Here is a 12,900-nt window from a genome sequence, read left to right as displayed (position 1 = left end):
ACTGAAGAACATTCAGAGACTTGTTCCGAAGCCACTCCTGCGTTGTCTTGGCTGTGTGCTTCGGGTCGTTGTCCTGTTGGAAGGTGAACCTTTGCAACAGTCTGAGGTCCTGAGTGCTCTGGAGCAGGTTTCAATCTAGGATCTCTCTGTTCTTTGCTCCGTTCATCTTTCCCTCAATCCTGACTAGTCTCCCGGTCCCTGCCGCTGAAAAACAGCCCCACAGCATTCTGCCACCAACATGATCCACCGTAGGAATGGTGCCAGGTTTCCTCCAGACATGATGATGCTTGGCATTTAGGCCAAATAGATCAATCTTGGTTTCATCAGACCAGAGAATCTTGTTTCTCATGGTCTGAGAGTCTTTAGGTACCTTTTGGCGAACTCCAAGCAGGCTGTCATGTGCCTTTTACTGAGGAGTGGCTTCCGTCTGGCCTCTCTACCATAAAGGCCTGATTGGTGGAGTGCAGCAGAGATGGTTGTCCTTCGGGAAGTTTCTCCCAACTCCACAGAGGAACTATGTAGCTCTGTCAAGTTGACCATCGGGTTCTTGGTCCCCTCCCTGACCAAGGCACTTCTACCCCAATTGCTCAGTTTGTCTGGGCGGTCAGCTCTAGGAAGAGTCTTGGTGGTTACAAACTTCTTCCATTTAAGAATGATGGAGGACACCGTGTTCTTGGGGACCTTCCATGCTGCAGAAAATGTTTTGGTACCCTTCTCCAGATCTGTGCATCGACACAATCCTGTCTCATGAGGTCGCAGAACAATTCCTTTGACCTCATGGCTTGGTTTTTCGCTCAGACCTCATGGCTTGGTTTTTTGCTCTGGCATGCACTGTCAATTGTGGGACCTTATATAGACAGGTGTGTGCCTTTCCAAATCATGTCCAATCAATTGAATTTACCAAAAGTGGACTCCAAGTTGTAAACTCAGCAAAAAAAGAAACGTCCTCTCACTGTCAATGGCATTTATTTTCTGCAAACTTAACGTGTAAATATTTGTTTGAACATAACAAGATTCAACAACTGAGACATAAACTGAACAAGTTCCACAGACATGTGACTAACAGAAAAGGAATAATGTGTCCCTGTAGAAAAGGGGAGGGGGTCAAAATCAAAAGTAACAGTCAGTATCTGGTGTGGCCACCAGCTGCATTAAGTACTGCAGTGCATCTCCTCCTCATGGACTGCACCAGATTTGCCAGTTCTTGCTGTGAGATGTTACCCCACTCTTCTACCAAGGCATCTGCAAGTTCCCGGACATTTCTGGGGGGAATGGCCCTAGCCCTCACCCTCCGATCCAAAAGGTCCTAGACGTGCTCAATGTGATTGCGATCCGGGCTCTTTGCTGGCCATGGCAGAACACTGACATTCCTGTCTTGCAGGAAATCACGTACAGAACGAGCAGTATGGCTGGTGGCGTTGTCATGCTGGAGAGTCATGTCAGGATGAGCCTGCAGGAAGGGGGAGGAGAACGTCTTCCCTGTAACGCACAGTGTTGAGATTGCCTGCAATGACAACAAGCTCAGTCCGATTTTGCTGTGACACACCACCTCAGACCATGACGGACCCTCCACCTCGAAATCGATCCCACTCCAGAGTACAGGCCTCGGTGTAACGCTCATTCCTTCGACGATAAACGCAAATACGACCATCACCCCTGGTGAGAGAAAACCGCGACTGGCACCTTTTGCCAGTCCTGTCTGGTCCAGCGACGGTGGGTTTGTGCCCATAGGCGGAGTTGTTGCCGGTGATGTCTGGTGAGGATCTGCCTTACAACAGGCCTACAAGCCCTCACTCCAGCCTCTCTCAGCCTATTGCGGACAGTCTGAGCACTGATGGAGAGATTGTGCATTCCTGGTGTAACTCAGGCAGTTGTTGCCATCCAGTACCTGTCCCACAGGTGTGATGTTCAGATGTACCGATCCTGTGCAGGTGTTGTTACACATGGTCTGCCACTGCGAGGACGATCAGCTGTCTGTCCTGTCTCCCTGTAGCGCTGTCTTAGGCGTCTCACAGTACGGACATTGCAATTTATCGCCCTGGCCACATCTGCAGTCCTCATGCCTCCTTGCAGCATGCCTAAGGCACGTTCACGCAGATGAGCAGGGACCCTGGGCATCTTTCTTTTGGTGTTTTTCAGTCAGTAGAAAGGCTTTAGTGTCCTACGTTTTCATAACCGTGACCTTAATTACCTAACATCTGTAAGCTGTTAGTGTCTTAACCGTTCCACAGGTGCATGTTCATTAGTTTATGGTTCATTGAACAAGCACAGGGAACAGTGTTTAAACACTTTACAATTTAGATCTGTGAAGTTATTTGGATTTTTACAAATTATCTTTGAAAGACAGGGTCCTGAAAAAGGGACATTTCTTTTTTTGCTGATTTTAGAAACATCAATGATCAACAATGGAAACAAAATGCACCTGATGCACCTCTCATGGAAAAGAAAAATACCTTATGTAAATAAGGTATGTTTTCTAAGTTTTGAAAATGTCCTAAAACCTGTTTTTGCATTGTCATTATGGGGTAGTGTGTGTAGATTGATGAGGATTTCATATTTTTATTTATTTAATCCATTGTGGAATAAGGCTATAACAAAATGTGGAAAAGGGGAAGGGGTCTTAATACTTTCCCAAATGCATTGTATATAATTTGATAGTGAAAAACAGAACCCTCAAGTTTGGTAGTATACACCTTAATTCTCTATTAAACTTAACTGCTAATGAAATTGTAATGAAAGAGATTTAGAATATGCTGATGCAAATTTAAGATTAAGGTAAATATTCAATTAACTATACGTAAAAAAAAAAATCATGATACCTCTTTAGCATCTTAACATTGTTCCTGCACAACAAAAATACACATTCTAAGACATGTGATAACACATACGTTTTAGATACTTCAAATACAATGTTTTCATTTCACTGTGCGACGGAATGCCGCCCATGCCGAAATGGATTGAGAATCACAAGGAGACAAACACATGCAAAAGTAATTATGTTTAATTAAAATAAAACCATGCACAGGTCACCATCACCCAGACTACAGAATCACACCGGTTAAAAAATAAACATCTAAAGCCATATTTTGCATTCAGTGGGCCCACTGTATGAGATAACCTCAACGAACATACACAGGTCAGCCCTAAAGATGAAACAAAAAACTAACTCATCTTTCCCCACCTAGTAATGTGAACCTGAAAAAAAGTGCCAAGCACATAAGATAAGTATTTGAAACCCAATGTAATTTAACCCCTCCCCTCAAAATGTACTTCCTCCCCATTCAATCACAAAGCGTAACAATCCACATGGCAGAGAGGCCAGAGGTTTAAAATAGGAGTGGGCGATGAACCGAGAGTGCCCAGTTGATACACACACAGTGTTGAATGCCTAATCCCATGTACCGTACACGTGCCAAGGCCCAGAAATTCACATAATCGGGATCGAGAAGCTGGTTGCTCAGTTTGAGACCAATGCTAGCCTGAAAAACACCAATAAATGTTTTAATTCCCTCCCTTGCCGTTTCACCAAGAGTGGTTCAAAAAATAAAACATAAGGGTGGGGGGTTGTCGCTTTTTGGATTTCAGAAACAGACCCTGGCAAGACTATGCAGTGTATCCTAAGCCACCACGTAGACCAACAGAGCAAGCAGAATCATATAAAAACTAGTCTTGCAGCGACATTAAGAGCAGAACAGTTACAACTTTACTGTCCACATTTCAGTGGGGCCACGGGATCTACTTTTCTTTTGCAGCGCAGCAAGTCATCTTGATTTCCACCCCTGCTACACACTACAGAGTAAATGCCACCACCCTTGGGTTGAAGAATCCAGCACACACATAAGATAGGTACACTCAATAAGATCATTTATGTTATTTTACAACCTGGATGTAGAACACAAAGAATAAGAAGAAAAAGAGATGTAAGATGTACAGTAATTTGTATCGTAATGTCTGGTCTGCACAGTTGGGTAGATGATGGGGGGTGGAGTCCACCTGTGCAACCATCTCTGTCTAATGAGAAAGAGAGAGAGAGAGAGAGAGAGAGGAAGTGGGCATGGCATTTAGGACAGAAGGTGAGAGGGGCCTGGCAAAAGAGAGCTTATGTGAGAACAGAGTATCCAAGAGTCTCAGAAAAATAAGGGGTACGTAACGCTGTGTGTGGGGGGGGGGGGGGGGGGTTTGCGAGTGTGCAGATGTGAGGAAGCATTGAATCAGTGCGAGTGCATGTACTGTATGTGTAGATTTACGTGTGTGTGTGTGTGTGTGTGTGTGTGTGTGTGTGTGTGTGTGTGTGTGTGTGTGTGTGTGTGTGTTGATGGAGATAGTGAGGGAGAATAGGGATAGCAGGGCTTGTCAGGGCCAGGGGGCTCAGTTGCTGAAGACCTGGCCTTCGGGCGGCTGGGGGAGCTTCATGTTCTCTTTACACATCATGAGCCTCCGGAGCTCCTGCAGCACCACACGGATGCTGTACGAGTTCTGCCACTTAGCCAGTGCCGCCACCGCCCGCGTGTCCACCTGAGGGGAGGTTACAGCCATGTAAGAGACTCACACACAACTTGGAAAAGACATAAGCTGTGTTCGAATACTCATACTAACATACTGTATACTACAAAATTAATGAGTGTGAGATATATACACACAGCTAATTTTAGTTAAACGTACTAGTGCTTCGCCTGTCTACTGGAAGTTGATGCTGTTGCTATGCAACCTCTTGCTAGCAAAAATTACTAGCTAGAAATTTTACAACTTTAAGGTGTGTTATTAAATTCAATCTGGAGTGCCAGAGTTCTTAAATTCTGAGCTTTTCGCTCTCGGAGATGTCAGAGCGCACTCTGCCAAGCAGCGTAACTGGACGCTTTGGCCGAGGAGTAGGGTTGATCCGAGCGTTCTGACCTCACAACGGCAGTCAAGCACCCAAGCTAACTTGCTAGCTACTTCCACACTCAAGTGAGAGAATACCTCTCTGACCATTTTACTCAAATCTAGCAGAGCTGCTTAGGCTGTTTATGTTATCTAGAGCTTTGGTGACAAACTGTTGCTGGCAACAATTTAATTACGCTTTTTTGTCAACGTTTACTGACACCGGCCATATTCAACTGGTGTTGAGTGTTCGTAAATTCATCCGTTATTCTGCGCTCTGGCACAGGTACCCTCAGACGAGTGAATTTACGAATGCACCCGAATGTCCATTGAGAACACACAACTATACCATTTAGCAAAGCTAAAAATGACGGGAATAATCAAGTCAATAAAAATTGGGTAGTTAGATAGCATATAGTTAATATACTGGCAAGTTTGATGTATTAGTAGCCAACTAATGTTAGGTAGCTAGCTAACTTACCGGCACATACTGCTGTAATGATATGCGGGTCGCAAGGATGGAGTAGCTAACAAATTGTCAGTCAACATAACTTATTTGAAAAGTACTTTATTACATTGCTCAACATTTGTCATAATTAGTTAAAGCAATGAATTTGTATCCGCTCTCGGACTTCGGCTGAATATTTTCCAGCATTTTCTTAAAATCTGAGATCGTTGTGAAGCCACGCCCATTTTCTGAAGAATTGCATTATGGGCCCTAAGAGCACGGAAATAGTGTCCACTGCTTGTATACTTCGTATTTTGGCGAATATAGTTCGACATCCGGGAACTTTTGGTATACAAACTATATCCATACTATGACCAATAAGCTTACTTTACACTCAATTTACATCAAATAGTATGGTTAGTATGAGTATTCTTAAGACAGCTATGGCCTCTAGAAGAAAATTGGGTTTCAAACCTTGGCTAATTTATTATATTTTTTTTATGCTCATTGGTGCCTTCAGCTCAGACAAGGACAAAAGTGCCCTCAAACAAACAAACGCAGATTCCTGGACAAAAACCCATGTTCAGTAGAGTTTCAAGTGCTTTTTAGTCTAGGACTTCACCTGGGTCTGGAAAACCAGTCCTGCGTCTGTAGGTAATGAATCCGCTGTGCTTTGCAAACTGTAGGCTTTCTGGCCACATACTCCAAAATACAAAAAGGTGCCGAATCCAACCCGAACAATAGGACATGTATGACCTGAGACTTACCACACCGTTTGAGTTGTGCACGCCATTCAGATTGATCTTGGTCACAAATCGGACAAAAGGGGGAGACTCAGGATATCTGGGTCCACATTCTACCTTTAGACTGTACATCCTGTTCTCGTAGATTGTCTGGAAGAAAGACATCAGAAAGGCAAGATTTAAGTGCTGAAACAGGTTTTGGTTCAAGATAAAGCCTGCATGGTAGTGGGTAGCTGTCAAATCAAAGTTTATTTGTCACGTGGTAGTGGGTAGCTGTCTTGGTTATCATCATGAGCGGTGAGCCATGACAGCGAGTAAGCTTGTTGTAGGCCTATGATGGGACTGCTGGCTCCAGTTTAGTATTGGCCTATGTTGTTAAAGGAGCCCGCAAAACAGAGGTGCATCTGGGACAGAACGCGTGTGGTTCTTTGACTCATGGATGTTTCATCCTTTGTTTGCAAAACTCCTTTGGCACCCAAAAAATATGAATTTTTCTATTTCAATTATATTGCTGTCGCGCTCATGGTGTGTTCCTCCCAATGGTGTGTGTGAGTGAGATACACACAGTGCCTTCGGAAAGCATTCAGACCACTTGACTTTTCACATTGTTACGTTACAGCTTTATTCTAAAATGTATTAAATAGCTTTTTTCCCCTCGTCATTGGGTATTGTGTGTTGATTGATAAAGTAAAAACAGGTTTAGAATTTTTAGCTAATTTATAAAAATAAAAACTGAAATATCACATTTACATAAGTATTCAGACCCTTTACTCAGTACTCTGAAGCTCCTTTGGCAGCAATTACAGCCTTGAGTCTTCTAGGGTATGATGCTACAAGCCTGGCACACCTGTATATGGGGAGTTTCTACCATTCATCTCTGCAGATCCTCTTGGGCTCTGTCAGGTTGGATGGGGAGAGTTGCTGCACAGCTATTGTTAGGTCTCTCCAGAGATGTTAGATCGGGTTCAAGTCTGGGCTCTGGCTGGGCCACTCAAGGACATTAAGAGACTTGTCCCGAAGCCAACCCTGCATTATCTTGGCTGTGTGCTTAGGGTCATTGTCTTGTTGGAAGGTGAACCTTCTCCCCAGTATGAGGTCCTGAGCGCTCTGGAGCAGATTATCATCAAGGATCTCTCCGTACTTTGATTCATTCATCTTTCCCTTGATTCTGACTAGACTCGCCGTCCCTGCCGCTGTAAAACAACCCCACAGCATGATGCTGCCACCACCATGCTTCACGTAGTGGTGGTGCCAATCTTGGTTTCATCAGACCAGAGAATCTTGTTTCTCATGGTCGGAGTCCTTTAGGTGCCTTTTTGCAAACTCCAAGCTGGCTGTCAGGTTCCTTTTACTGAGGAGTGGCTTCTGTCTGGCCACTCTACCATAAAGGCCTGATTGGTGGAGTTCTGCAGAGATGGTTGTCCTTCTGGAAGGTTCTCCCATCCCCACAAAGGAACTTTGTTCTGACCAAGGCCCTTCTCCCCAAATTGCTCAGTTTGGCCGGGCGGACAGCTCTAAGAAGAGTCTTGGTGGTTCCAAATTTCTTCCATTTAAGAACGAATGAGGCCACTGTGTTCTTGGGGAGCTTCAATGCTGCAGAAATGTTTTGGTACCCTCCACCAGATCTGTGCATCGAAACAATCCTATCTCGGAGTTCTACGAACAATTCCTTCGACTTCATGACTTGGTTTTTGCTCAGACATGCACTGTCAACTGTGGGACCTTATATAGACTGGTGTGATTCCAAATGTCCAATCAATTCACCACAAGTGTACTCCAATCAAGTTGTAGAAACATCTCAAGGATGATCAACAGAAACAGGATTCACCTGTGCTCAATATCGAGTCTCATAGCTTAGGGTCTGAATACTTATTAAAAATAAGGTATGTTTTTTTTCTAAAAACCTATTTTCGCTTTGTCATGATGGGGTATTGTGGACAGATTAACGATATTTTTTTAAAATCCATTTTAGAATAAGGATGTAAACGTAACAAAATGTGGAAAAAGTCAAGGGGTCTGAATATTTTCCAAAGGCACTGTAAATGATTGGTTCCTCCGCTGGGAGAAAGGTGATTTATGCTATGTTTATCCTCTTTGTTCATGCTCACAAGCAACATCAACAAGAACACATGTACTTCATAAGCTGACAAAATCATGGTTTTGGTTGGGCGAGGGCAACACTACTTTAGGTCTCAGGGCGGGTGACATCACACCATGATGGCTGCTATTAGTGCAAACAGCTAACTAACTAGCTAGCGATTTCACACCTGCTACTTGAGCATGGTTTAGAGCTGACCTGCGGTGTGCATGGTTTAGCTGAAGCAGTGTTCTTGGCTATGATTGAGCAGCAGCTCATCCTCTAAAATCTAAATGTTCCATATGTTTTCATTCCTCAATTGGGGTTAAAATAGAGGTGATTCCATATTGATCGTCAACTGTGGATATAGATGTGAAAATCGACAGTTGCTGTGTCAGAAAGTGGCATTAGCTGCCAAATCCATTTGCGATGTCCTTGTTTTCTTACTTCCTCAACGCTTATAATTTAGAGAAGGAAATGCAATGCACTTGAGAAGAATTGAGGAAACCAGGACTAAGAAAGCAAGGATTTTTGTGGCGTGACGGTGTTTGGTCTGTCACCCTGAGAGGCCTTATGGCGTTTGTGTGTGTGTGCGTCATTGGTTTTCCATTACCCTGGGAGGCCCTATGATCATGCCTGTCCAGCGAGTCAGCATTATGTCCTCGTCGTCCTCGAGCCCCCAGCTCACTGTCCCGTCTCCAACACCCTTCTGGCCCTCTTCCAGCTCCTCCAGTAGCCGGAAGTTACGGGGAACTTTGATGACTTTAAAAAAAAAAATACAAGGTTCAAATGTAAACTGAAAATTCACTGCTCTGCACACAGACCAGGGTGTCAAGTTCACTCAATGGGTTCTGTTGAATTGTTCATTAAAAATGCAAAGTGTGGAGCAAGGTTGAAAATACTGTTCATTGTAATACGGTTTATACAGGAAGACATGAAAGGTAAAAACCGGATGATGCTTGAGAGGTTTTAAGTCACTTAGGATCTATAATGTGTGGAGCAATACTGCAGTACTCTGTTAGATTGTTCCATTCCTTTCATCAAAATGTTAGGCAAACATGTAGCTAGGCCTAATTCTATGAATTTTGATAGTGATTCATTTAACACAACCCTCCTCAGCTAATTGTATGTTAGCTAATCAAATACAATTAGTAGGAACCAAGTAACTAGCTATCCTATGTTATTCACGCACCACTGAATCTGACACATGCAATTACCATAGCCATCACTTTCTCAAGTTGTGGGTGTGTAGTTGATGGCCAAAGTGCACTTGCTAGTTAGGTATCGAAAAGGAAAGGGGGATACCTAGTCAGTTGTGCAACTGAATGCATCTTCCGCATTTTACCCAGCCCCTCTGAATCATTGAGGTGCGGGGCTACCTAGTTAACAATGTAAAACTACTCTTATCTATAATAGATAACTAGCTAGTTCTCATTACTTTTCATTTTACTGGGTGGGTATAATTTGTTGAACGTTCCAACATGAATCTGTTCCAAAAACGAAGTAAATAACAAGGTTGCCAACAAACAACGCATCCAAAGTTGTATAGCGGCCGAATAAGATACCGGGTAGGGCCTGGGCTATTTCATTAGATTTTCACTCACCACGTTTATTCCGAAAAATATCTCAGGTAGCCTATGGACAAACATTAAGAATAAGCTACGTGGTGAGTTGATGCCTATGCGGCAGCTAGTTAGCTATGTTTATTGATCGTTCTACTTTGTATGCGTTGTTTGTTGGCAACTTTGTACTTTACTACGCTTTTGGAACAGATTCCTGTTGGAACGTTCCACAAATTATACACACCCCGTTCACTTAACTAACCGCTAATACACAGTTGGAGAAATGCATTTTGACATATGCCAGCTATAGTTAGCTATTTCAGTTATTTGAAACATGTATACTAGTTCTGCCAAGCTCGATTTGCAAGTTGTCTCGGTTCAGCTGCCACTGGTACCAGCTAACGTTACTAGTAATGTTAGCGTCGTTAGCTGCGCAGAAACATGACGCTGCAGTTGAATAGGCTAGCTAATAAGTTAGACGAATACAGACGATGGCTAAACCACACTAGAACCACAAATACAATATTTTATATACAAATTATGGCAGAATCAAGTAATATTTTAAATGCACCAAGTGAGTTGGTCGAGAGCTACAAATAGTCGGAGAAGAGCAAACTGCGCTAACGTTAGCTAGTTAGTAGCTAGCACTGAGCTAACTCACCCACATTCATCGAGTAAACTTGTCTCGGGGAATTGTGGAATGTCTTTGAGATTCATGTTTCATAACAGATTGTAATATAGTTATTAAATTAAACGTAAAATACAAGCTCCTCAAATGAATATCACATATGTGTGAACGGGAAATTAGATTACCTGATCCGGCGGCGGCCGCCATCTTTGTCACTGAATAGCGAGGACGCGCACGTTCGAGTACGTCAGTGCAAATCGACTGGTCTGTTTGAGCAGTTTTTGGAGTCGAAGGTCAAAATAAACAAGATTTTCGAGAAGGGTGCAATTGCGGCTCGCAATTCGGGGCATTCCTGCACCTGTAGGAACCTCTCTTTTTTTTGCTAGCACAGACTGGAATATATTCCGGGATTCTTCTGATGGTTTTGAGGAGTACACCAAATCAGTCACTGGCTTCATCAATACGTGCATCGATGACGTCGTCCCCACAGTATCTACTACACACCCAACCAGAAGCCATGGATTAAAGGCAACATCCGCACAGAGTTTAAGGGTAGAGCTGCCACTTTCAAGGAGCGGGACTCTAACCCGGCTCCTTATAAGAAATCCTGCTATGCCCTCCCGACGAACCATCAAACAGGCAAATCGTCATTACAGGAGAAAGACTGAATCGTACTACACCGGCACCGACGCTTGTCGGATGTGGCAGGGCTTGCAAAGTATTACAGACTACAAAGAGAAGCACAGTGACACGAGCCTACCAGACGAGCTAAATTACTTTTACAGGCACAACAAACCTGGGACCGAGAGACTGAAATCAGCCTCTATCTCAAGGCCATCAGACTGTTAAATAGCCGTCACTAGCCTGCTACCACCTGGTTACTCAACCCTGCACCCTAGAGGCTGCTGCCCCATGTACGTAGACATGGAATCACTGGTCACTTTAATAATGGAACACTAGTCACTTTAATAATGTTTACATGCTGCTTTACTCGTTTCATATGTATTTACTGTATTCTATTCTACTGTGTTTTAGTCATTGCTACTCCAACATTGCTCATCCTAATATTTACATATTTCTCAATTCCAATTTTACTTTTAGATTTGTGTGTATTGTTGTGAATTGTTAGATAATACTGCACTGTTGGAGCTAGGAACACAAGCATTTTGCTACACTCGCAATAACATCTGCTAAATATGTATATGTGACCAATAAAAGTTGATTTGATGTTCTAATAATTTCTCTCCCCCTGTGACTTACTTACTGAAGGCCCCAGTCATACCTGCAGTACCTGACATTGTTGAAAAACAAGTTAGCAATGAATAAAAATCACACACGAACAATAGGCTCCTAGAATAGGTTATGGTGGATGAGTCTGGATCTTCCTCTTCTGCCATGTTGGATGAGCTACCTTCTCTGGTAAATACAGGGCAATTTCTCTGTTCCAATGGAAAATGACAGCTGCAAACCTGAGTGTTGTCATTTGGTTTCTGGTCCGGCCGTCTGAAAGACAAAAACAAGTTTATTTGACTTGCTAGTTAGGTTGATTACTAAAATGGTAACATCTATATTCATCTACCATAACCCACAGACTTGACTATAGTAATGGTAAAATAGACTGGGCCGTGGTCCATTTGAGCATCTTGACCATGTTCTGTTATAATCCCCACCCGGCACAGCCAGAAGAGGACTGGCCACCCCTCAGCCTGGTTCCTCTACGTTTCTTCCTAGGCTTTGGCCTTTCTAGGGAGTTTCTCCTAGCCACCGTGCTTCTACACCTGCATTGCTTGCTGTTTGGGGTTTTAGGCTGGGTTTCTGTACAGCACTTTGATATCGGCTGATCTAAGAAGGGCTATGTAAATAACTTTGAGTTGATTTGATTTGGTCTATCTGCACATTTAAAATCCGACTATGTGGATGGGACATTTCTGCTGTGATGGAGGAATTATCTGGAATGCTTAACTAGATGATCTGGACAGTCTAGGGTATTATTTGCCCTAAGAGGTGAAGTATTGCGATGAGCTATACGACTGTACTTCTGATTCTAATTCTCAAGAGGAAAGTTGAAACCCTCAGCTGTGAGGTCAATGAGGAGGACCAACGGTAATAGGGGAATTGTCTGAAAGGGACTGGAACGCAGCGGTGTAACATACGTATTTTGGGCACTGGCCAGCAGACCACGATTTCTACATTCAGGTCCTAAATCTGTGGCATGTGATGTTTGTAAGGCAAAATTTCACTGCTGTGTCAGGCTAGTTTGGCACATTTTCTACTAGCCATTTCATTGCTCTCAGGCTAGTTTGGCACATTGTCTACTAGCCCAGTCTGACAAATACTAGATTCAGGCTAGCTTAATTTCCATCCATGCTGACATGTATAACTGACTACAGGATATTTGATTAGTCATGTAAAATGATGCACTCATGGAACAAAATTGTTTGTGTTTTGTATGGGAAAACATTGAGCCCACAAGTCCTTTGTGAGCCAACTTTAGCTAATGTAGCTAACTAGTCAACCAAGGTGCCTATCTAGCTAACGTAAACTCACCCCATTCCGTACAAATGTGCGTAACCGTAACATTC

General features: G+C 43.3%; 1 protein-coding gene across 1 annotated transcript; it reads right to left on the bottom strand.

The window, feature by feature from the left end:
* Positions 1-2,985: 2,985 nt before the first annotated feature.
* Positions 2,986-10,720, bottom strand: LOC129815668 (ubiquitin-conjugating enzyme E2 variant 1-like). The gene is made up of 4 exons (XM_055869669.1): positions 10,504-10,720; positions 8,742-8,890; positions 6,076-6,201; positions 2,986-4,515 (listed from the first exon to the last, which is right to left on the bottom strand). The coding sequence occupies exons 1-4, from the start codon at positions 10,523-10,525 to the stop codon at positions 4,369-4,371; spliced, it is 444 nt and encodes a 147-aa protein (XP_055725644.1). The 5' UTR covers positions 10,526-10,720; the 3' UTR covers positions 2,986-4,368.
* Positions 10,721-12,900: the final 2,180 nt, after the last annotated feature.

Source organism: Salvelinus fontinalis, chromosome 18, assembly GCF_029448725.1.
Source record: "Salvelinus fontinalis isolate EN_2023a chromosome 18, ASM2944872v1, whole genome shotgun sequence".
Classification (NCBI taxonomy): domain Eukaryota; kingdom Metazoa; phylum Chordata; class Actinopteri; order Salmoniformes; family Salmonidae; genus Salvelinus; species Salvelinus fontinalis.
This window is presented reverse-complemented; position numbering and strand designations above follow the sequence as displayed.

Bases quoted from the DNA above. Each gene is read 5' to 3' on its own strand.
- LOC129815668 (XM_055869669.1), bottom strand. From the start codon at position 10,525: ATGGCGGCCGCCGCCGGATCAG. The intron at 8,891-10,503 runs GTAATCTAATTT...TTTTTTTTAAAG, and splicing joins GGCGGCCGCCGCCGGATCAG to TCATCAAAGTTCCCCGTAAC. The intron at 6,202-8,741 runs GTAATGGAAAAC...TCTTTCTTCCAG, and splicing joins TGATCATAGGGCCTCCCAGG to ACAATCTACGAGAACAGGAT.